We start from the raw sequence: 24,967 nt of genomic DNA, 5'->3' as shown, positions 1-24,967 counted from the left end.
CAAATCGTTGTATCGTTGCGCATTTCCTGCGAAAGTATTCCGATAACAATACTGTCCAACAATTTGATTAGATTTCAAGCGTAATTTCACACTGATACGACGTATCTCAGGTAATAAACAAAATTATTTTGTAATTGCTACAAAGACAGTCGGCTTACCGTTACCTTTGATTCAATGTAATGTATAAATAATTATACGTTACTAATAAACTCAGCGTCCTTTTAAATGATATTGTTTCAATACCCATGGGAAATTTTCATCATAAATTAAATTTATGAATTGGAAAATCATATCGTCATTTATTTCATTGTTCAATTAAATGCCGATGTAACATTAAATCAACATTGAATTGAAACTTAATTTTTTCTTCTTGTTACTATTCATTTTGATCGAGATTATTATACGCAAAATCCGTTTTCGATAAAATTGGCCGTGAGTAAAACGATAATTAATTAAACGATTTTTCGAAGAATCGCATATTATTGGTTATAATTTCTTTGAAACGAGCAGTAAAGGATAAAGGATTGGTGAAAAACGAAGGAGTGGATGATATAAAGCAATTTTCACAAGTTTCTAGTCAGCCGCGCGCCTTTTCTCCACGACTGTCCTGCGACAAAGTACACAGAGCACGAAAAGAGCGTGAAAGTAGTCCTTTGACGTCAAGCACAGTGAATATGGCAGCGTTTGCAATGCTTTATGCTCTTGGAAAGGAAAACGCTTAGTACGGATTTGCGGTTTTGTTTACAATCGAAATTCACCGAATATCCTTTTCTTTCGACTTCCTCGTTTCGTTGAGTCGCTCTTGAAAGAGAAAATTTTCTTCTGCCAAGTATGAACTCACTTAGTATGTAATAATTAATAGAAGTTAATAGAATAATTAATGCTAGTTTATTAAATTTCTGAATTTAATATCGGTCAAGTATGTATAATAATAAATTGCCTTTTCTCTATAGAAGTAATGCACATAATACAGAGTCATTATCTCGATGAAACTTATCGCAACTCTGTTGGCTATGCCAGGAACTATCGCGTTGTTAAACTAACATCGAATCAAAATTACCGAAAGTTTCGATCAGAAATTGAATTTTAAGTCATAATCCATAACGAATGTTTCACCGAGAACTTTCTTCACTTTCTTTTGCCATTTGCCTTGCTTGTAGCTTTGTGTGAAATACAGCTATGTTGTTTTTCCGTTAGTTTCCTCGTGTTATATCGCGTGATATACGACTGAGATCGTTATTTAAACGATAGGGGCAAGAAGCATAGTTCATGTAACGGCAGCCAGTTTCAATTTTTACTTTATCATGACGATAATTACGATCAAATTTTTGAAACATATTTGACTTTAATATGCTCAGTATAACACTAAAATCCAAAGAAAAATTCGAATGATCGAAATATTTAGATTTCTTTATAGAATATATTCATTCATGGTACGTTTGATATTTTACGATATTTCAAAGGAAACACATTATTTTTTCATAATCGAAATTTATGTCATCGACGTTCACGTCATCAAACACGCGATGTGGGTTTAGTTAAATAAAACCGTATTTCTTTCTTCCCCATTTCATAACTAAACCTACAACATGGAACGATAGTCATTCTACCAGCATTCAAGTTTTATCAAAGGAAAGGAAGCGCACAGACATTTCGCGAATAATACTGCAATTAACTTCAGCCACTCGAACATGTCAGTGAAGCACGAAGAATGCGTTAGAAGCACAATGCCCGTTCAACTATCGACTGGCAATTTCAAGTTCCAAAATGGGAACACGTAATTGAGGAACAAGAAAAATTTCCTCTCTATAAATGCGGAAAACTTCAATTTCGTCGAGACTCTAAAATTCGAAATAAAAGGAAACGAGCAATTAAGAGAGCAGAAGAGAACGAAAAAATCGACGCAATAACTGGCTACACCCAGAGGGTAACATCGAATCTGTTTCTTGATATGGTTCGATTCACTTTCATTCCCACGTGTATCTTGCACATCGATTCCAGTTACGTTTTCATCAGGATACATTGCTTGATACAATGGTATTCGGTTAAAAGTATCCCTACACTCACCTATTTTGGATAAAATGCACTTTAATTACAAAATCACAAGCAGAAACTATGCGTTGGTAAATAATGATTACATTCCGTACATGGCCAACTATTTGATATCGATGTCACTGCTGGATGCATGCAATGGTGACAAAGTGTTATTATTCTGCTATATTATTATATTTATATATGATAATATTTATTTCAAAAAATTAATAGATATAGAATGAAATACTGGTATCTGCAAGTGCGAAACACGTTACGGTGTAAAAAAAATAATAATTTTTTAACAAAATTTCTATCAAAATCCGTTGATCAGTTTTTAAATAACAAATATTGCTTTTAACCATTAGCTATTTATTAATTTGTATATTTTATCAACACTCATCTACTTTTGCCACCAATCGGCTAAAATATCCGGATATTTTCGAACGGTAGTATAAGTAGCGAAAGACGAATCAACGAGAATATGAGATGCAAGCATTAATTTTATCAGACTACCCCTTCACACTGTATACGTATAATGTAATAAATCAAGGGATAAAAGGCATTGAAAAATTTCAGGAATTAATCATCGATAACGAACGATGGAATTATGATTATACGCTTGCTAGATCGTTGGGTATGCATTGAAACGAATACCGTTAATTTATTTCACGTGAAAAGAATTTTTCTTGTTATTTCGATAGTGCGACGGAATAATTACGTTGTTCCTTTTAGAGAAATACATGGCTAAATTAATAAAACTCTGTCCTACTTTAATCCACGACTTGAAATATGTTGGAAAAACGTATATGTACATATACGAATAATATGAGCGAAATTACAGAGAACAAACGTTTTTTCTCGTAATTTAGGTAAGAATCTCAATCACAATTAATTAAATGGAGCGCAGCCCGTTTTGTAATACGTATCATATCAGAAAAAAGAAGCAATTATTAAAAATCTTTTAATTGAATAGATGTTTAAAATTAAATTAAAGAATTACATGAAATATTCCAATAACTGCGATGTATCTTGCACCTATTATCAACAGTTAATGATATCCTTTCTCTATTGATCTATTCTGCCCTTTTAAATTAAGCTTTTAATTAAGTTTAAGTAAGTGTTTGTTTCTCTCCGTTCAATTTTGAAATATGTGATCGGTACTCTGTAACAACCTGTATAACGTAACTTTATTTCAAAGTTAAAACGAAGAACTTGAAATATTTGGACGTATCTTTAAAAATGAACAAAGAACATTTTAGACAGGACATTTTAACTAAGGAAGACAGTCACTGCAATTATCGTAATTTTCTGAACCAATATTTTAACTAAAAAGGGTAGTGTTTCTACTAGTAGATTGTGAATGTTTATGCAATTTTATATTTTTATGAATATAACTAACTAAATAAACTAAATAACTAAAGAAATAGGTTCTAAATAAAAATTTGTTTCGTTTATTACATATTACAATAAGTGTTCCTTGTACTTTGATTATTTTATATATTCCTACAATAGCATTTCGTAGATTTTTGGTACCTTGAATTTCCTAAAAATTTATAAATATCCATAGTCTAGTTATTAGCAATAATTTATCAAAATTGTCTGAATTTTCGAGTTCCGTCACAAATTCTCCAATGTGTGGATTCTAGATTTGACATTTCAATTCTCCAAGCCTGCAAATCACAACTCTAGCTTCCTAATACTCCATATCCAACCTATATACATTATACATGTATCTAATCTACATGTACATAACGGATTCTCCACAATTTCACATAGAATCATTGATTCACGTTATCCGTCTCGTTTACTCGTGAATACTCGCGAATACCGAATTCGGTCGTGTCGACAGCGCAAGATTTTCACACTTGAAAACAACTATTGAAGAACAAATGTAGCCGATGATAATTGCGATAAGATACGAACGGTCGGTCGACATACTTGATGTGGCCGGCGGCATTGCAGTGACCCAAGAGGAAGCAAAAGACTCGGGGGGGGTTGAAAAGTGTCAATTGAATGAATTTCATCGTTCGCAGATCATTACAGTGCCCAACAGCTCCCTACCGACGGAACAGCGACTTTAATGAAGGTTGACACAGATTTTCAACGAGCCAAAGGGTGACCGAGGGTGTTTCTGTATCCGATAAAAATCGCACCCAGTTCAGACCGCCTGTCGGGCTTTCTTCATCTTGACCTTCTTTCGCTCGAGCTCGAATCAATTCGCCGGTATTTTTCGCCAGAGTACAGAAAACTCGTGAATGGCCAACTTTTCTGTTAAATAAATGGTCCCTTCCGTTTCCATCGGTGAGGACAGGAAAGTTCGTTTTGAAGAGTCCAATCGAAATCAAACAAATGGTTTCGAACTTCGGCATTAACTTTCACTTTGAATTTTCTTTGTAGCTTACAGTAGCTCACGAAAGTATTCGAACACATTCTGTGCAATATATTATATGCGTTATGCGAAACACTTTGAAGTTTCATTTAGATCGTAATGAGGCACGATTATCATAATTATATCGATAAAATTTGGAATAAAAACTGAAAGTAGGTATAAAAATTATATGATGTTTGATGCAAGTATAGGTTTCGCAGATATCGTAAAAGTATCAAGACAGTTAATTACTCATTATATTAATAAGTCTCAATATTCTGCATTTATTGCATATTTTTGGGAACATCGTGCCAAGTACAGGTGGTGTCAAGTATTAATATCATATCGACATAAAATAAAATTTAGGAAAAATTGCGAAACAATTTTGCGAAACGGTTTACATGTTTTCAATTAAGGCGATTTTTTATTAAATTTCCGAACACATTGTTCTGTGGGGAATCCTGAATCGTATTATCAAAATGTAACTCTCGTCGAAACGTAAAATGCACGATTTGTCCGGAGAAAATAAAATTTTTACTGAGTTAGTTCATTTAACTTTCGATGAAAACACGGAAGTTGTTTTCGGCCGACTTTTAATAATCGACAATGTAAACTCTGACGCGTTTCCTGCACTCCCTTAATCCATTTCACGCACTCGGACGTTTTCTTCTTGTGCGATTACAACTCGTTAATGTCAACATGATAGAAATGAAAAATATTTTTAGGAAGCTTCGTAGTAGCATATAACTTTAAAGTAATAATATCCTTTTCCAATTTTTTTACAAATAATCACTAAATAATCTGAAGAATGTAAAAATATGCATTGTATCGGAGTTCTTTTAATAAATCGACGAAGACTTTGAAAGAACAGGATAAATAAGTTACCTGATCTACCTACAAAATAATACACATATCGGTTTATATCATACATATTACATAAATCAATGTTATAGATATGCTTTTTTAAAGAAATGCGAACGAATCTATTACACAATCTAATGCATTGCAAATAAAACAAAGGAATACAGATAAAATACGAAAAGAGAAGAAAATGCTAGAAAATATGAAAGGGCGAGATTCGACAAGCACGCAGCTCGCATTCAACCGTTCCCAGTCGTTTTGATAAATTTTAAATCGATTAAAAGATTCTCTATGTTCCACGTGATTGCAGTTCCTATAATGCTCTCATTCAATAGGTGCAGTTCGCTTTCAAATATCAACTCCCCTAGGAATAGCCTGGATCTGCTCTTCCGCGAAATCGTGGATTTCATTACTTAATTAAAAATCGCGTGAAATGTTTGGATCGGCCCGATTCGCGCGCACTACGGATATGAATTACCTCAATTTGTTCCATTCCGACTCGTCGGACGGGACGGGTTTCCGGCTACCTGTATACGTTTCATGAACACAAACTCTAAGCGAACGGGTTCAACCAACGAGCGCACTGATGCCATTCGTTATTTTTAAGAGGGTCAGAACGTCAGCCGCGGAGGAAACTTGTCACGCGATCTCGTCGTTAAATAACCGACATTAAAACCATTGGTCGTTTTCCACCGTGAAATGTTCGCAGTTGAAACATTCAAATTTACACTGTGCTGCAATTCCGGCAGGTTCCGCTTCAGATTACGCGTCGTTGCAGCGCACGGATCGCAAGCCAAGCTTCCAGTTTGCTCGTCTTACGATTTCTGACTCTGAACTATAGATATAAAATTCGGAAGTTCCAACAATTCACAAAGTCTTAAGGTCCGAAGTTCAGAAAGTTCAACTTGTAAAGTTCTTGCTTAATTCAAAGTTCTGATTTGTGCGTAGTTCAAACTTTTCGAGAGTTGTGCACAAAAATGCTAATTCCAAAGATCTGAAAGTTCGATTCCTAAGTTGGAAGTAGTTTTAAAGGTTCTGTATGTGTCAAATCCTTATACTGAGGTTGTCGCAGCGTTTCCCAGTCAAACGTTGTTAGCATATTCTGTAAGTAACAAGATGAGAGAAAAAAGTCATATGAACATATATCACTGGGAGCATTGTTAAAGAATTATAGCAAAAAGCGATATATGAAAAGAGCGGTAACGACCGTGCGTTGCTACGGTACAAAATATGAATAAATCAGAAATATTTACATTCAGTAGTAGTCAGAAAGTATCGCAATACTTCTATGATTCCAGCTTCACGAGTAATAAACGAGAACTTCAAAGAGTAATAAATTCAATTTTTTGCTGTATGCCAATCTTGTATTGACAGTAATGCTGAACATTTTGAAATGGAGTTTTAGCTGGAGTTGTAGGTGTATTACGATACCTTTTCACTGCTACTAGATGTAAATGTTTCTGGTCTCTTCATACTTTGTACCGTAGTAACGCACGTTCTTATTATAACGTCACATTTCATATATAATTTTTTTGTTACGATTCTTTAACAATCCTTCCAATGATATATGTTTATATGACATTTTTTTCTTGTTTGAACCTATAGAATATATTGACAACGTTTGACGGAAAAAATTAGAGCACCCTGTATAAAGGCCTTGTTTTATTTTCAAAACTTGTACCAGTGTTGAGAAAGGTTTATGCAATCTGGAAATTTCTGAATTTTCAGGGACATATCTTTCTATTGCCACTTTCAAGGGTCGATTGTATCGTCTAACACAGCGGTTTGCAACCTGTTACGTCGCGTAAGATGGTTCGTGCAACATCCCTCATCTGGCCGCTAAGGGTCCGCGTTCCGTTATTCAGATCCTCAAGAAACCTAAGGCCCCACCATAAACTGAATCTTTTAACTTAATCTTTTCCCATGAACAAGTCACCCACGAGCCACGTTGGTAGGAGGCTTTCTCCTCCTATCTTCATTCATTAACGTTGGCTATAACCATTGGGCATCGCGGATCGTTATCCTCACTTTTCCTAACGAAAAGTGTGAACAACGAATCCGCTTTCTTCGTTCAAAAATCACACCCACACCGAGCTTTCCTCCGTAATTACATGAGAGCGGACAGTCAGACAAATCTCAGCGAGAGAAGAGTCAAACACCAACTCGGAAGGAGTCAACATTCAAACACCTACTCGAAAAGAGTCAAAACTTAGTTATCACTCGACAAGTGGCTAATACCAATACGAGTCGAATACTTTGAACCCGATTGTGAAAGACATTATAATTCGACATCGTAGCCTAACCCACGAGTATTTCCGAATATTTATATAATCAGTGATATCCGCGACAATAATGGCAAGTATAGACAGACTCACCGCCTTGCGTCGAATCCGAGGCTATTATATCGGTCGACTCACACGTTTATCGAAACGACTGGACGAATACGAAGAATCCAGTCATCAGGGAGAGTCTGACTTAATAGTCATTGAGAAGCAGCTGAAACAAGTTTGGGCGGGATTCGAAACCACCCAACACGGGATACTAGAATTAGACGAAGAGGAACATACGCGCGGCCTCGATATAGCGGACCAGTATGACGATTCAGTAATACGGGTAAGCCGTCACATAAGTAGCATACAACAAGCATCGATGTCGATACCGACAAAATGTGAATCAGGCACTGGTTCCGGGCCGATATCAACACCACCATATAATCAAACACCACCCTCGTCTCCGCAGAGAGGTCGGAAATTTACACCAAGTCTCATATCTAACACTCAAGGACAGAGGAAACAATGGCAACAAAAGCCTACGATTTCGAAAGAAATCGACTCACCGGTTACGTTTCCATCTGACCCAGTGCGTCACGACCTGTTAGTCACAGCTCAAATGAACATTTTTAATCGCAAGACACAGTCAATCTGATGTAGATCTCTGCTAGACACCGACTCAACCATGAACTTTATGACCGAAAAGTTGGCCAAATCACTCGGCATAAAGCAGGGGAGATGTTCGATCCCAATCGGAGCCCTTGATACCCTAAAGACGACTGCAAAGCGCTATATCACGGCCACGATAACCTCCATGGAAGGCACGTACAAACGTACATCGACGTTTTTGGTAAGACCGACAATAGCGACATTGGTCCCAGATCAACCCGTAGATCGCTCAATGATCCAAATACCCAGAAATCTCCAACTAGCCTATCCAAGATTCCACAGACCTGGCCCGATTGACATCTTATTGAGCGCGGGACGAACACTAACATCACTATGCGTCGGACAAATTATCAATCAATCAAACGATACCGACTTATGTCTACAAAAGACTCGATTCGGTTGGGTCATTGGGGGGAGCCTAACCGCTCCATCGACATCACGAGTCGTACACTTTGAACCCGATTGTGAAAGACATAATTCGACATCGTAGGCTAACCCACGAGTATCTTCGAATATTTATATAATCAGTGAAATCAGTTGTTGGAAATAAAATATATATTATGGCCTATTAACTGCAGTGTTATACCAACTCAACTATCCCTATTATCCCAACAGAAATAAAGGGATCGATCTGTTCGTGGCGTCGATTATTATAATCGTAACGGGAATTTACGACTTCCGTTGACGCGCTTCCTCGCGATCGCGTCTCTCCGCGACTGGTCAACTTTACACAACCTTTATACTGCTACGCCTCCCCGAAAAAAAATTTTATTCCGCGCCTCCTTACCTTTTATTCTTCTAATAGATATAATAATATATATATACATTTTAAATAATAAAAACTTTATTACAAAAAGAAAACTGAAAACTACAATTAACAGAATAATAACAAGGTTTTGGTATAAATATACGCGCGTTGCGATATGAAGTTTTATTTATTTGTAGATAATATGGTATGGAAATTAATATTTGATTACAAAATTGTACCGCCTTCCGGGTTGGAAACCGCTGGTCTAACAAGAAAATAATGATACGTATCATAGTGAATGAGACATTCATCGTACCTCATTCTAGACTTTACATATTATAATTTGTTTCGTTATTTTATCGTGTGAATATTTGCTCAATTGTATTGTATATATTGCAGGCATACAACACATTTCGTGTACTGCATACATTACAAATATTGTGTGTGTACATGTGCAATTATACATAATTATGTATGAACCTAATAAGTAGACGTTCAAATAGAAGTGTCAGTGCAAATGCATACTACGAGTGCATAATAGAAATAGTAAATAGTGCAAGAGCAGCTACGCAATGTATATGCTAGTCCAAATGCAAGTACAAGTTCGGGAGCAAGTGCTTTACGCATGTGCAAACATGAGTGGAAGTACAAGTGTACGATACAGGTGTGAGTGTTAGAGTAAGTTTATAGCGCCAATACAAGTGTATTCTGCAAGCACAGGTGCATAGTGCAAGTACAAGTGCAAGTACAAGTGCAAGTGCAAGTGCATATTCATATTGCGAATGCAAGGACAAATGATAATAATATAATCCAATATTGGATAAAGTTTCCTATAGTAAATTAGATAAGTTTATAGCAAATGAAGGTAATTAATTCACACGGTCTATGGTTAAGAAATCAATCACAAAATTAACACAAACGTAAGAAATATAATGCGAGAGAACCGAAAGAATGATGAAAGAAATTTGGAATGTGAGATCAAGGGTTTATCGTGGAAAAGGAAGTAAACCGCCGGACAAGAAGCAAACGACCGAGGGCAATGTGCGGTCACGTATTTACCCGAAATACTTCGCGATCATTCTGAGCGATCAAACAGGTTTTCACACAGAACGATTGATGCCAGGGAAATCGCGCATTCCATCGACACAAGAGTGCACCGATTTCACTCGAGTTCGAACGCAAACCGTACGTGACAAGTACTCAATGCCTCTTAAATTCGGAAATCAGGAAAATCCTCGAATCGTGAAATCTCGCGCTGTCGTCCACCAAGTCGTACATTCTTCCGTTTCTGCCTTCGTGTGTGAAATTTTATAGACCGATTTAGAACACGAAAAGAAAGTGAGATTTATTTTTGAGATTTACCAGAGACGAATTTATTAAAACCAGGAGATAATTATTGTTTTCTATTTCTCTTGCAGAAAGTGTAGCTATCGAATGTTAAAATTAATTATTCATGGCTTAGTAATTGTACTGAGAAATATTAATCATAATAATATTCGTTGTACCTTTACAAATCTTGTTCGAATTGAAGAAAAATTAAAATATTGAAATTAGTTCTTGAGATCTAGGAATCGTTAGTTGTATTGTATAAATTTAGATTTTTCACATATTCAAGTATTTGGACGTAGATTGTTAGAAAAATTAACAAAAGATGTTAGAAAGAAGTAGAAGTAATGGTTATATTAATAAAGTAGGTATTTGCCTGACATATCAAAGATTATACTACTTAATCGCATAAATACCTTTATTTTAATAAAGATTAAGATTCAAAACTATATTTTTGAAAGTAAGTAAATAATAAGTGAAATTCATTCGCATCCATAGTTAGTTCACATTGAATGACGTAATTACTCCATACAAAAATACAACACATAATTATCTGAAAATATAACACTCCTAACTTTATTAAAGTTTCGAGAAATTGGTCAGGTACTTCTTTAATACTTTTACCACCTACCAAAAAAAATTATAATTTTCAGTTCTATCTCTAAAAACTTCTGCTCAAATAGTTCGAGCAAAAAGATCAAACAAATAAGTGAGAAAACAGAATGAGAATACATAAATCATTACAAGAACCATTACAAGATTTAAATAGCGGATATCAACTTCTACTGCAAAATCGCAATTGTACCTGACGCTATGTTTTTCTGTTGATCCTTTCTCGCTAAAAACTCTGTTGTGACGTCGCAATGAAAAACGATTTTTCGTTGAATGAAATGTAACTCTCATGACTAGTTGCAATAACTGTCTACGAAACACACGTTAGTTGCATCAGACGAATCTAACCTGTTGAGAAATAGCACAGTTTAAAAAAAAAATTTATTTTAACATTATATTGCACTAGTAGAAAAAAAATAGTACTATCTCTAATTAATTTATCCGCTAATTATTTAATGTGTTTTCCTCAGATCACAAAATGGCTGTTAGCGTGGATTCAAAATGTGCTGCTGTCATCGTCATCGCTTTGTTGACAGTTGTTCCAGAAACTCACGGTGTACCGCGTACAATTAAAATTGGTGAGTAACAAAAACAAAAATCTAAATATTAACGAACCTAACCCAATCTAATTTCTCGTCAACGTATTTTTCCATTGAAGTAATTTATCCGTATCTCGATTAGAACTATTACCGAATCTACCGAGTTCCGAGAATTCAAGTAACGGCAGCAATTTGCAAAACAGAACCTCTCAAAAAAAAAGGGTACGCGAAAAATCTACAACAAAATGTCACTTTCGACAAAAACACCGTGTGCTACGAATTTCATGTCGAGTAAAAGGTAAACGAAGAAGAAAAATAGAACATGCGCGGGTGCAAATTAAATTTCTACCAGTGTCGAGACAAAGCATCCCCCTCCGTCCTCTATGTGCTCCTAAAAAAGATGAACGAACACACTGGAAAAAACTCTCGATTTTTCCCAAAAGAACGAGGCGACGTAAAAATATTTCTGCAATAATCGTAACCACGTGCCTACGTACTTGTATTCCGAACAAAAGACGCGACACCTTTCAGTTCCAGTATAAGATCAAACAATAAAACAGGGAAAGAGAGTTTTTTCAGTCAGTTCATTTCCATCCAATGCAAATAACTCGTCGAACGAAATGTACGTCCGATAGCGGGCGGATCGGGGAGGGGCAAAACGTAAATTGCACGTGTCCCAACGTGACCGCACACTAGAACCGCAAGCACACCGACGGTGTTTGCACTTTATAGGCGTATTACACGACTGCTCTCACGGAAGTCACGTACGTGGCCGCAGGTTACCGAAGAAGTGCGCGTTTGTCATGGCGCCGGCTTAGTAGAAACTCCCCTTATGAAAATGCCCAAATATTTAGAGAAGAACGGATGGGTTTCATAAGAGGTCTGTTCTAGCGTATGCAGTAGCTGCATTTACCATGATATGTACACACCGAGCCGCGCACACATTCGTACACACAACCACTATGGTGAATGCGACTGGATATTTCGTTGAGTAGCCTCGCTGAAAATCCCTCGACATATGTGTAACGCGTATGTACCAGTTGATTCATACGGCTACCATAACCAAAGAATTCTCTTCTGACAAGGAATTATTTAAAGTTTCTGGTTGAACGATCGAGCAGAATTCTCATTGCCGTCCGCTTTCGCCGGTCCGTTTCTAGAACGAAAGGATGTATGTTTAATTAAAATTGAATAGGCTCTCTAAGGTAGTATAAGACTGTGTAATTAAAGGACTGGAAATTTGAACTAACTTTAAATTGGAGTATTTGAAAGTCTTACGATAGTGTGAATATGTTAGTGGAAACTGAGGAGACGTTTGTTCATATTTAGTATTAATCATGTAATACAGAAAAGAAGCATGAAATGTAAGACTGAATAAATTTTTTGAATGTTGAATGATTTTTTCTTCTTTTTTTTTGCTACGTCGACGAAACGTATTGCTACGATCGAACATGAACTTCCGATATTTGATACGCTTCCCTTTTTCTTGTATCAGGCATTTCCGATATCCGTATGCGTAGCCTAAAAAGCTGCCTCCGAGGAAATCAATTTCGGATCGCCAACTCCCTTTTCTTATCTCGAGTTTGTATTACCCGTTTCATATTCTTTACTTGAAAAGTATTTCTCTTTCGATATAAAAATGATAAAAGGCTACAGTCTCAATTTTTGTGATACTCGCTAGAGTTTCGCTTCAGCGCAGGATTATGGCAGGTTTTTAATGTTACATCTACAATGTATATAATGAAAAATAATCTCTTCGCAGAGATTAAAATTGCCTCGATAGGAGAAAAGTAGAGTCACACGGCAAAAGGATCATCGAGCACAGTTTGAATAATGTAATAAGCGAGCTTTATCATCTAATTAATACAATAATTGTAAAAAAATATTCAAGGACGTGTACAGAGTACACTGACAACGCCTAATCTTTTCATCCGGTGCAACTGAGGATTTGTAGGCTTCGATGTTCAAAATTTCATATGCGATATTCATAATCGATACAATGAGAATGTCGATGGTAATTACATGTTAGAAGATACCTCAAAAAAATACAAGCCAATAAAAAGCTATACAGTCATTAATCATCGTCTTCTTAAAATTACGACAACGTTTCAAACACGCAATGACTTGACTATCTCTTCTACCTGAGATTATTCTTTGCACCGTGAACCCATCCAATAATTAATTTCAACATTTTTTAGATATTCTAACCGCAATCCGTGATCAAGATAAATAGACGGCAACCACGGACCGCAAATTCGAACAACCGTTTCAACTCCTTGCGTTAAGCGAGGCTGCATTCCGTATGGCTGACTATGAATGGGCCATTCTAGTGCCTCAAGTCGATTCCCATTCATCAATGCAGCGTTATCGAGCGACTCGAGTACAAATAATGAAATATCCTTCGATGATGCACAACCGGCCGAAATGCGCCGCAATAACAATTTATTTTACAATCCTAATAAGCGGCACTCGAATTTACAGCCAGTGGTATGTAGAAAATTAAAACAGCAATCATTCTTGTCATTATTATCGTTTTAAGTTATACATTTTGTCATCTTAAATTAGACAATTCCCAGAATACATGACACATATAGATAAATAATATCGGTATTGCTCCAGATATGATTCAGTTGATTATCCGTTTCGTTGATACCAGTCATTATAATCGTCCATCATTGAATGCCCGTAGTATACTTGCTGCAGATGGCTATAGTCGCTCGTTAAAAATCAGCAATTTATTGTATGAGCAAGCTTAATGTAAATGATAATCCTTAAAGACTAGTATTATTGTTAATAGGATTATTAGTAATACTTTATTGATTTTTTTATTAATTATAGTCACTCATCGTTGAATCGGGACTGCGTATAGATAATTATTATTCACCTTCTAAAATTCGTAATATTTTGCTACATTTTTGTACATATTGAGCTGAAATGTTAACATTTGAAAACTAATGTCGTTATTATTATCGATTATTAATAGAATAATAAAGATGTATGTATTATCAGGAAAATGATACATTTCTCTAATTACAAAGATTTAAATCATTTCGATCAATAACTTGGCAAAATTCCTTAAAAAAGGGCGATATAAATACTTAAAGCAGAAGATCAGACGAAAATATAATTACATACTACATAATCCACGAAATAGATATCCGTCGGAAGATGAATAATTCTTGAATGAACTACGTGACTGGAAACATGTTGTTGGCGAGTATTTATCAATATTTCTTTCGCCCTTTTATTTTGCCTTCGAAATAATCTACAAATTGAGGCGACACGTGGCGTACGAACGAGATTGAATTATTAGCGAACAAGACACGTAAGCGCGTCCATGCGAGACTAGTTTTCATTGCTTTACGAGCCCCAAGCCAGGCAGCACACGTCTCGCCTTTTCCACTAAAGCCAGCGTTGTTCACGAGAATTACTGGTCATTCGAAGGGTGTAAGAAACCCTCGTGGGCGAACCGTGAAAAGTTTCAGCGTGCCAGCGCGATGTGACTATAAATAAGGATTATATTCGCGTACGACGTGTCGCGTGTATAAAATTATACGTCCTCGCCTGCCGTTCGAACAGGCAGCTTTACGGTCTGCCGTGTGTAATTCCATTCGAAAGTAACAAACAAGCGAATCCAGGAACCCATCCACACCGTTCCAAAAGTTTAACCAGTCCTTTCTGACAACGATTTCACGATTTCGTTGTCACATTCACGATACTAGGCTAAGGTAGAGTTACCAAATGGGTAGAATTAACCAAATTTGGTTATAAACCTATATATAATAAATGCATGCATAATAAATTATGCCATTGATTTTGTGTAATACTTCGTGGATATACTTACTTGGGTACTTACCCATTTAAATATAATTATATATATTTTACCGCATAAATTAACTTAAAAGTACATCGAAGGAACCGTAACACACGACACAAAGTTCAAAAAATTTGTGAATTTTAGAATCGATAACTCATAAATATGAAATAATGAAAGTAGTTAATCATCAAGAAGGTACATCGAATCATCGAATGTGGGAATTGCTTAGACTAAATGTATTATGATATTTTATAGGGAGCGATTTAGTACGTTTATTAGTTATTAATAATGTCTCATAATATATAACAAATTTGAGTTTTCTATGCAAAGTTCAAGGTTGAATTTTAAAATATTGAAAGTTGACTGATTCGAATAACCCAATATACACGACGGAAGAATTCAAAAATTCGTGGCAAAGGAAAAATTGTGCGCGTAGTGCATTTTGAAGCTCACACTCTTCGATTTCAGCGCGATACATTTTTTATGGTTGCAACGACATTCGAATTCTATTTCGTACGCCGGTAAACAGAACTGTAAAAATACTGCACGGAGATACATACATTTGTAACGCTTTTTAACATCGAACGGGTAAAGTTTTTTCAATCTCCGCATACATAAATTTTGATTTATTTATTCGAAATGGGAGATATCAAACATAGCTAATATTCGTAACTCAGATTGCTAGCGGAACCTAACCATTTCAGCTTATTCGTTGATCCAGTTGTGTTATTGCTTCACGATGCTATCCCGTGTTGCGTTCACATTTTATTGGAAAATTCATGTCAACGTATAGTTTATCGTCGTTAATATTTCAACGAGGTGAATCTCTCGATCGATGAGCCGTCAGAAATTCGATTGAAAATAACGTTTTTTCATGTCAGTGATGATCAAATTGCGGATCTTATTCAGTATTTGTACAATCAATTCTTATTAATTAGGTACATGTTGTACATATACTATATCTTGGAATTGGTCTCAAGTTTCATCAATATGATCACGATAGTCGTGTCTCGTTACAGCTAATGACATTTTTAAAAGCTGATGTATAACACATACCAGGTGTATCGAAAAAGTAATGAGACTGGTCCTGTAGAAATGTTTATATGTCATTTAATGAAAAATATACATTGTTCCCTTCAAAATACCTTGAGAAGCTATACACCACCGGAAGCGGTTCTCCCACTCCAGGGAACAGCGAAGGAATTCTTTTAGCGAAACTGCTTTCAGTTGATCAGTTACAACCTTTTGGATATTGTCCACATTTTCAAAGTGATGTTGTGTGATTAAGATTTTTGATTTTCGAAGAAGCTCAAACGAAAAAAAAAAAAAATAGTGATGTGGATTGAACTCTGAGAAGCGTGAAGGCTGTGCAACCACAAGAATACGTTTGTTGGCCAAAGATTCATTTACAGAGAGTGCAGTGTAAGACACTGCACGATACGACGCAGATCCATTTCCGTAACGCGTTACTGAAACACACTTTTATAAAATAAACTGAATCGAGTTCAGATTAACACTGAAAGCTAAAGTAGAGATACTGCGTCGCAAATAGCATAGCAGCATTGATACAATCGGATTCCCGAGAATTGAAATCTCATTACTTTTTAGACACATCTCGTATTATATGTTTGTGAAAATTTTCTATGACAAGCATTGAAACACTTTCATGAATGTATGCACACGTAAATACTTAACAACAAAAGGATACAACTCTCAACAATTCCCAACAGACGATATGTACGTGATCTCTATCACGACAAGGTTTGACCATCACTGCACTTTGTCACACGAAAGTTTCTTGCATCGTAAACTTTTGCACCAATACTCTATAAAATGCCACAATTCACCTTATACAGTAAGCAGTCAAAGTATATCTTGAAAACATCATTGAGCTCGTTCATGTTATCAAGCCGTCAGATGTTTATTGATATCGGTATAAAGCAAACAGAGAAAGCACAAAGAAAGTACGAGGAAGGGAATCAGGTGAAAAGGAATCACGAGAAACGATTGGAGGAGCGCGTGCGGCATGAGCCTTGTATCGTAGAGATCGTCGATTTCCTGTACCGTCGGAGGCTGTGGCTTCGGGGCTTCCACCATCCGGAAGAGACGAGCATCGCGCCAGGTAGCGACTTCCTTTGCCTTCCCACGAAGGCAGACCACTCTTTTCAAGCGCATGCCATCGCGAAAATACCCTTCCTCCCTCAGTAAGTGATTACTTCCCTTTCAAACGTGTAACCGGATCGGGTATGCGTGTGCCACTATTCAATGGAAATAGAGAGACGCCTTTTCATTGGCGTTTCCCGTAGAAAACTGCCCCTCTTCCGCTCTCGTTCCTCGTCCCGTTTTAACCGTGAACTTTTGATAACGTTATTAGAAGTTGTTCGCCGGTCGAGCCAACGATTCCAGCTTAGTGAAATGGTTCCTCGTGGTTCACTTGAGAGAAATAAAGTTGTCCACTGGGGATAGATAAAGAGAAGAAATCGAAGAAACGACGAGACAGAGGCAGGATGGCTTGATCGATATTCAACGATAGATAAAGGTGTGATATATCGTCGCGGTGAATGTGGAAACGGCCTGGATGCTGCTGACACCGGTGACGGACGTCGATGCTGCTGGAATGACCTGTGAATCCCGGACGAAGAATACGTTTAGAGAAATCCATCGTCGAAGCTAATCGTTGATTTCGTCCATTGACTCTTTTGACTCGTTCTTTTTCTATCCGCTTCCTGTTCTTTCTGTAAAAGATTAATGACTTTGTATTATGAACCGAAGAACAGAATGATTTACAGATCTTGCATCTTAAAGATTCTTCAAAATCATACAGAACCTTCGATAGTGTGTGTAAAACGAGCAAAATCTCTGTTGTAGCTCTACAAACGCAATCACTGTCTAAGCAAAAACTGTTTAACACGTCATAAAAGCAGTATGAGACATACTGAAAGCGTAGAAAATAACGCGTTCTCGAGACTTATATGTACGGTTCCACGGGGGGGTCAAAAACGTTCATCGAAACACACATATTCCAAGGGCCGAAATGTTTAAGGGAATTTCTGTCCCATTTAATTTTCCACACTTGTTTCAAATTTTCACTACATCGATGTTCAATTCGAAATTTCAAATATCATTATGTCGTGTTAAAAGATTTTAAACATTTTCCATCTACTTATCAAAATTTTCTCAAGACTTCTTTATACTCGACAAAGTTGGAAATTTTTAACCGGGATCCCTTCCATACTGATTACATGGCCTCTCTAAAAATTTTCCTAGCTCCAAGTTGGAACTTTCACCGCGTACAACTTGCCCCAAAGTTACGTAAAGTTTCTGTTGCACCGTTGCAAGGAGAAAGATAGAGAATACAATTGTTTGGGAACGATACAGGCAGAATGGGAGAAGCTGCTGGAAAATATCAAATCGCGAAGCTGCCTAACCTTTGGAGACTGAAGTTCCTAATAACAGTTTGGTTCACGCCTGTCCTACAATTTCTCCTCGGGAATTGTAATTGCTCCGTGGAATAATTCACAGGCATTATAGATATCCCGAGGACAAGAGTTGATCATAGCACGCCTAATGAAGGATAATGATTAGTCCAATCACCGGCTATTCATACCGATCCCCGTGACAAAGGGCCTACCTTCCCGTAAATCCAACTATGACTCTGTCTACCTATCAAAGCAGTATTTCGCGCTGCATAGCTGAAATTGTTTAACGAGAAAAGTTTCATTCAATTTCGAACCGAAACCATGTCTGTATTTACGCTGCCAGAGACTTTTTTCCTGCGCGATGGAAGCACGAAATTTGTTTCATGGAATACCGCTTCCCCGGAATGGTGAAAGAGGGTGGAATGATTTATTTTTATAACCGGCTAGTTATGCGTATGCAAATGTTTAAAACGTTTCACTTGTCTGTAACGACGAGAGATGTCGTTAAAGGCGTCCAGAAAATTCTAATAATGAGAACTGGAATTTAATTGTATTTGTTCTCCTCTGCTTTTCTTTTCTTCTCCCTCTTCTCTTCCTTTTTTTTTTTACAATTAAATATAACGGTTTGAGGAAAGAAGCAGAGAGGGTGGCAGGGATATGGAGTAACGTCGAAAAATAATATCGTCGCCAGCTTTCATTCTTTTTCATTATAATTCTTTCGCCGATATTATCGTCGAAGGAGATACGGAAGTTCCTCGTTTCGTCTTATATTCTTGCCGCTCTTTACTCCCTTTGCGTCACTCTATTGCGGGCCCGATAATAGCACGGCTAAGCTCGACTTTGTGGATAATAGTTATAAGTTTAATTAAACCAGTCCTTCGTAGCGCAACCCTCCATTCTTCCTCTGGGATATCGTACCGCGCGAAGCGCAGATGATTCCCGTATCAAAGAAGAAAAATTGCAGGACGCTGGGCGTATATTCCCTTTCTCTTCCTTTCTCTCTGCATGCTTCCCTTCCCTAGCATTTTCTTTGAAAATTCCGGCAACCATGGCGAATCTACAAAGAAATTTTAATCGCTCCTGAAGCAAAAGATACGCCGCCCTCGATGCTTTATAAATCTTGGTAATCTATACAAAAACAAGGACAACATTGTAGAAAAACTGTCTATAAGTATAACGAGGAGGAATTAAAGAGACGTGCTTATACCGAGATACACTGAGCTCGATCATTTTCTGTAGAAACACGTTTTCTCCATTTTAATTTCCGGCAAGTTCTTTGTTATAATCTTTTTTGTGGTGCTATGTGGAAAAACTGCACGTTGTATATGTTGTACGTGTGAAAGTATGATTGGAAACTGAGAAAATTCTACACGAAACGTCCAAAGATTTCAGAGATTCGTATTATCATTATTCTGTTTCCGTAGCGGCACATGCGTCACAGAACGTTTCGATTCGAAGATGCCTCACGTAGTTGTTTTGCCACAGAGGATTAACACTGTACGACGCACATAATGTAATAAACAAACCCTGGATAAAGCAATTTCGCTGCTACGTGCAACCGACAACCGGCAACAAGTTCAAACCTTCCGGTACCCCCTTCGACCAGTATAAATAGACGACCATGTTCTCCAGACATAGCCAGTCAGTTAGTCGCGTGAATCAATATCAGTATCGAGTCATCGAGATCATCAATAGAACGAATAAGTATAACGAATCAGCATAAGGATTAGTATCGGTACCGCACTATCGTGCAATCTTATAACGAATATCATCGAGCGAGCAACGCTTACGATTAACTTTGTATTTTATATTTCAGAATATCTGCAAATATAGTTAACGAAATCAACTCGTCTCGTTATTAATTTAACCAACAACACGTCTCACCTTCTACCACATTCCAATTGGCGGTTTCCCGTTGCTTCAACCACTGTCAAGTTTCATAATTTTTGGAATCTAAACTGACCTAATTAAAAATGATTGGTTCTTGTCAATTTTTCACTCAACGATAATAAAAGTCTTGGATTTGTTTAACACGTTTATTAGTTCCGTAAAGATACGTGCCAAAATTAAATTCGGCACGCAAAATCCCTGTTTCTCACCGTTAATCTCTTCTCGCAAAGCCGTTTCCTCTGGTTGATCCGATAGCAAAATATCGAAAGCCTAATGCAGAGCGCGTTACAACTGGTTCTAGAACCAGCCGTGAAACACTACAACTTTCCAGCAAGGATGTTTCCAACAACAACAGCCTGGTAATCGTTCACCGGTGAAATTTTGCCTGTCGAAAAGAGAAAAATATTGCACTTCGCTGACACTCTTTAGATATTCATGGGAGTCAGAGTGCGATTCGCGCTTTTTGCTCGTGACAAGCACGTAAGTCGGGACCAGGACCTGTGGCCAGGAAATCGGGATAAGGGTAGAGAGAGACGGGGGCTATAGATAGGCAGGCAGACAAACAGACAGACGGAGTGGGACAAAAAGATAAAGAGAGAAGGAAAAAGAAAAAGGAAAATAATTCCGTGAGAAAACATTAATGAGGCTTGAACATTCGCGGACAACGTCGAACGAGCTGAACTGAATCTCTGGTCCGATTTTTCAACGGTTGGGCGTCGAAGTTTGAACGAGTGGCCGTTAAAAGGAAATATTTTTCCTCATCTGGGCTTTCCCAACCACGTCAAAGGAACCTTCAGGAAAAGCGGTAAGGGAGGAAGCGGGGAACAGCGGAAGAATCCGCGAGGGGAAGTAGAGTTTTTCCAACGAATGAAATTAAACGACTCCCGGAGAAAGAACTCGTTTAAAAGCGTATTCGCCGTGGTATTTTCGAGCGGATGAAAAAGGGGCGGGAGTGGCGGCGAGGATTTTTTCGAGGACACGGTAAAAGGCGCCACAGACAGCCGGAATGACAACCCTTCTGGTCAGGTTCAAGTTTTCTCCTTAGAATAACATCAAACCAGTGTTAAACTGCGAGAACGTGATTCGCTTGAAAAATTGTTGTTTACACAGTATAAACGTTCGTTTTGATTAATTTTACAAGGAAGATAATTCTACGTTTTGATCTGTTTAATTCAAGAGCTAAGAAATACTTAGCTTGCGAACTTGAATTTGTTCTTCATTATGAAGTTTGTATCTTAATCCTTTATCTGCTTACTGATCGCTTTCGAATAAGTAATCTTAAGACACTTCTTCATTTTTTCTATGTTTTTCCTTAAATTTTTCTCTGCTTAAATAAATTTAGGTAACACGTGACAATAAAAAATTTCGTTGATACTCTGGAAACTTGGAAGAGCACACAAGAATTTCGGAGGATTTTTTAGGACACAAAAACCTAAAAAGAAGATAGTATGGACCTAAACGACCCAGTATACAGACGACGTCAGTAAAAATAAGGTTACAGAAGGAAGATTAAGGATCTTATTAAAAGTAAAATGGTATTCAAAAATAAATGTATTTTAAATAAATTAATTGAACGGCCTGTTTAATTCAAAATTCCAAATAAAATTCCAAAAGCTACAATTGATCAGATTACATTTTGAAACATTAAACATCGATGGCATATTTTGACACTGATCTTAAAACGTTTCCGACGAAAAGAATTAGTCACTTTGTGTATTTTCGCACGTTCGCGGGGAGACGCGATCAGGAAGCGCGCCAACGGGAGTCGTAAATTCCCGTTACGATTGACTAATCGACGCCACGAATCGTACGATCCCTTATTTCTTGTGGGATAATAAGGGTGATTGATTGAAATAACGCTGCGGTTAACAGGTTATTATATCTTTAATTGATCCAGCAACTTCGGTGATACAATAGTGAATGCTTTACCGTACAACGAGTTAGTACGAAGTCAGAACCTTTGCGTGTCGTTTCGTATGATGATATGGACAGAATCAATTCGCGGAAGGTCGACCGAACATTTATTGACGATTTGACCGAGAGAGACGTGGTGATGTTGACCACTTGCTCGATAGTTGAGCTGTTGATGACTGCTTGAGTGCCTGCTCGAGAGTGAAACAGGTGATGACTGCTTGAGCGCCTGCTCGAGAGTAGAACCGGTGATGACTGCTTGAGCGCCTGCTCGAGAGTGAAACAGTTGATGACTGCTTGAGCGCCTGCTCGAGAGTGAAACAGTTGATGACTGCTTGAGCGCCTGCTCGAGAGTGAAACAGTTGATGACTGCTTGAGCGCCTGCTCGAGAGTAGAACAGTTGATGACTGCTTGAGCGCCTGCTCGAGAATGTTGGACTGCCCTTAAGGTGTCTCGGAGGAAACCTTGGTGTGGGTGTGCCCTTTGACTGATGAACGCGGATTCGTTGTTCACACTTTTCGTCCAGGAAGTGAGGGTAACGATCCGCGATGCTGATTGGTGATGACCCACTCTAATGAACAGAATATGCAGAAGATTCCCACCAACGTAGAGCGGCGGTGGATGTTGCTCCAGATGGGAAAAACAGCCTTTTATGATGGACATGTGTTGGGTTTTTCCCATCTGATGACTGTCCGCTTTCTCCGTGATTCTTAAGAGCGCCTAATAAACTCAAGGACCTTTCCAAGACCCAGCCATAAACTGTAAATACTTCTCGAATTAGAGAATTCTCCAGATATGCAATTAGACTGGCAAACATGTGTGGAGACAATGCAGCTAAAGGCTAATGTCTTTATGGTGGGTCATTGGGTCTATTGAGAATCGGGATGGCTGTAGGTTGACCGTTGGCGGCCAGGTAGCGAGGGCTGGCGTGCAGATGTCCTGCGCGACGTAACATCCTCCCCCCGTTGAGAGGGCACCGATCAAATTATGTATGTGGATTAGATGGGTGTGTGATCCACCGCCTTAGCTAGCCGTGATTGTCCGGATCAAAACTCTGCAAAGGTATTAATAATTAAATTTTCTATCCATCTCCTTGTAGATTGTAATTTGCCCGTGTTCCGCTGGATGGGGTTGGATCGGCAATGGGAGGAACTGCTAGGCATCTTGGCCTAATCTGTTCGTTGCCGTATGAACTGTGGCCGTTCGGTTGATGACGTAGTCGGCAGGGCGACGTTGATGATACGACCGAAGATCCGCAGAGTTGAGGGCTCGTCGTTTACCTCGTGATGCGGATGGTCGTCGTCCTTGTTGTAGCCACGGAATTTCATACTGGAGTTCACGACCCAGAACGTGTTGTGAAACGCATTGATTCTGAAAAGGTTGGTGACTACCTCGGTCCAGGAAGTATCGTCGAATACTTCGTCCCAGGAGGTGTTGTTGAACGTCTCGCTGATTTCGCCAGGGCAAGTGAAATCCGCATGTAGCTGCGTAATGAAGACGTAAAGGAGGTCTGTGGTTGATTGGGGGACAAAACTCCCCCCGCTGACCCATCCATATCGCGCCTTCTTGACGATGCCTTGTGGTTGTATCAGCTTGGCCCCTATATCCTCTAAAGACAAAATCGGAAACGTTTTACCTTCCGTCTGGTTATGTTTGGATCTGTAGTGGGAAGATCCTGTTTGCATCTCGGTCCGGGATGCTCTTCTTCGCGTGAGTTGTTGCTGCCCGCAGGTGCCGTAGCTGCCAGGGAAATTGATGGAAAGGCCTAAGGGCTGCTGCGTTGAGGGCATGTTTTCCACCTCGTAATCTGGATCATCGTTGTCCTTGTCGTTTCCTAGCCATTTCCAGTTGAAATTCACGATCCACGAATGGTCGTGGATCGCTTCGGTCCTGGAAGTGTCGTGAGGCATCTCATCCCAGGAAGGTAACGCCTCGATTCAGGAGGTGTCATTGAAGAGAACTCCGGTGATGCTTGGTAATGATTCGTCGAGCACGACGCGGAGTTTTAGAGTTTCACTCGATTCCTTTATTACGCCGTGGTGAGGTACATAATATCCGCTATCGTCGGCGTCGTTGGTGCTGATTCTAGACCTATGTCCCCGATCCACGTAATCTTGTAGAACCGATCGATATTCGGATTCAAAACATTTGTCGCGTTGGAATCGGCGGTTGAATGATGCGAGTCGTTTCATCGCTAGCGCCTTGGAGGATCCAAGTGACGGGAGCCGGTCGTTAAATGGAAGGGCGACGATGTATTGTCTTTCGCTGGTGCGTCGAACGTGAGCTCTGAAATGGTCCTCACAACGTCGCTCTGCTTCGGATATATGTCGGATCGGAGGTCCTTCGTCGATTTCCCAAAACCGCGAGAGATCGGCCTGAAGAGCCGTGGTGGATGCGTGGAACGTGGTTGTCGCGATTTGGGAAGTTGGACTCCCCCCGATTACCCAGCCGAATCGCGTTTTTTGCAAACGCAGCTCAGGTTCGTCCGGCTGTGATAAATTAA

At 38.4% G+C, this 24,967-nt stretch overlaps 1 protein-coding gene across 1 annotated transcript in view; it reads left to right on the top strand.

Annotated features, from left to right (window-relative positions):
• Positions 1-24,967, top strand: part of LOC122568996 (glutamate receptor ionotropic, kainate 2-like) — a 78,639-nt gene that overhangs the window by 5,699 nt on the left and 47,973 nt on the right. The window contains exon 2 of the mRNA XM_043729462.1: positions 11,359-11,466. Within this exon, the coding sequence (XP_043585397.1) occupies positions 11,367-11,466 (100 nt within the window). The 5' untranslated portion in view covers positions 11,359-11,366. The remainder of the gene's footprint in view (positions 1-11,358; positions 11,467-24,967) is intronic.

Source organism: Bombus pyrosoma, linkage group LG1 (assembly GCF_014825855.1).
Source record: "Bombus pyrosoma isolate SC7728 linkage group LG1, ASM1482585v1, whole genome shotgun sequence".
Taxonomy (NCBI): Eukaryota; Metazoa; Arthropoda; class Insecta; order Hymenoptera; family Apidae; genus Bombus; species Bombus pyrosoma.
Note: the sequence above shows the minus strand (reverse complement) of the source record. Positions and strands in the feature narration are given on the sequence as shown.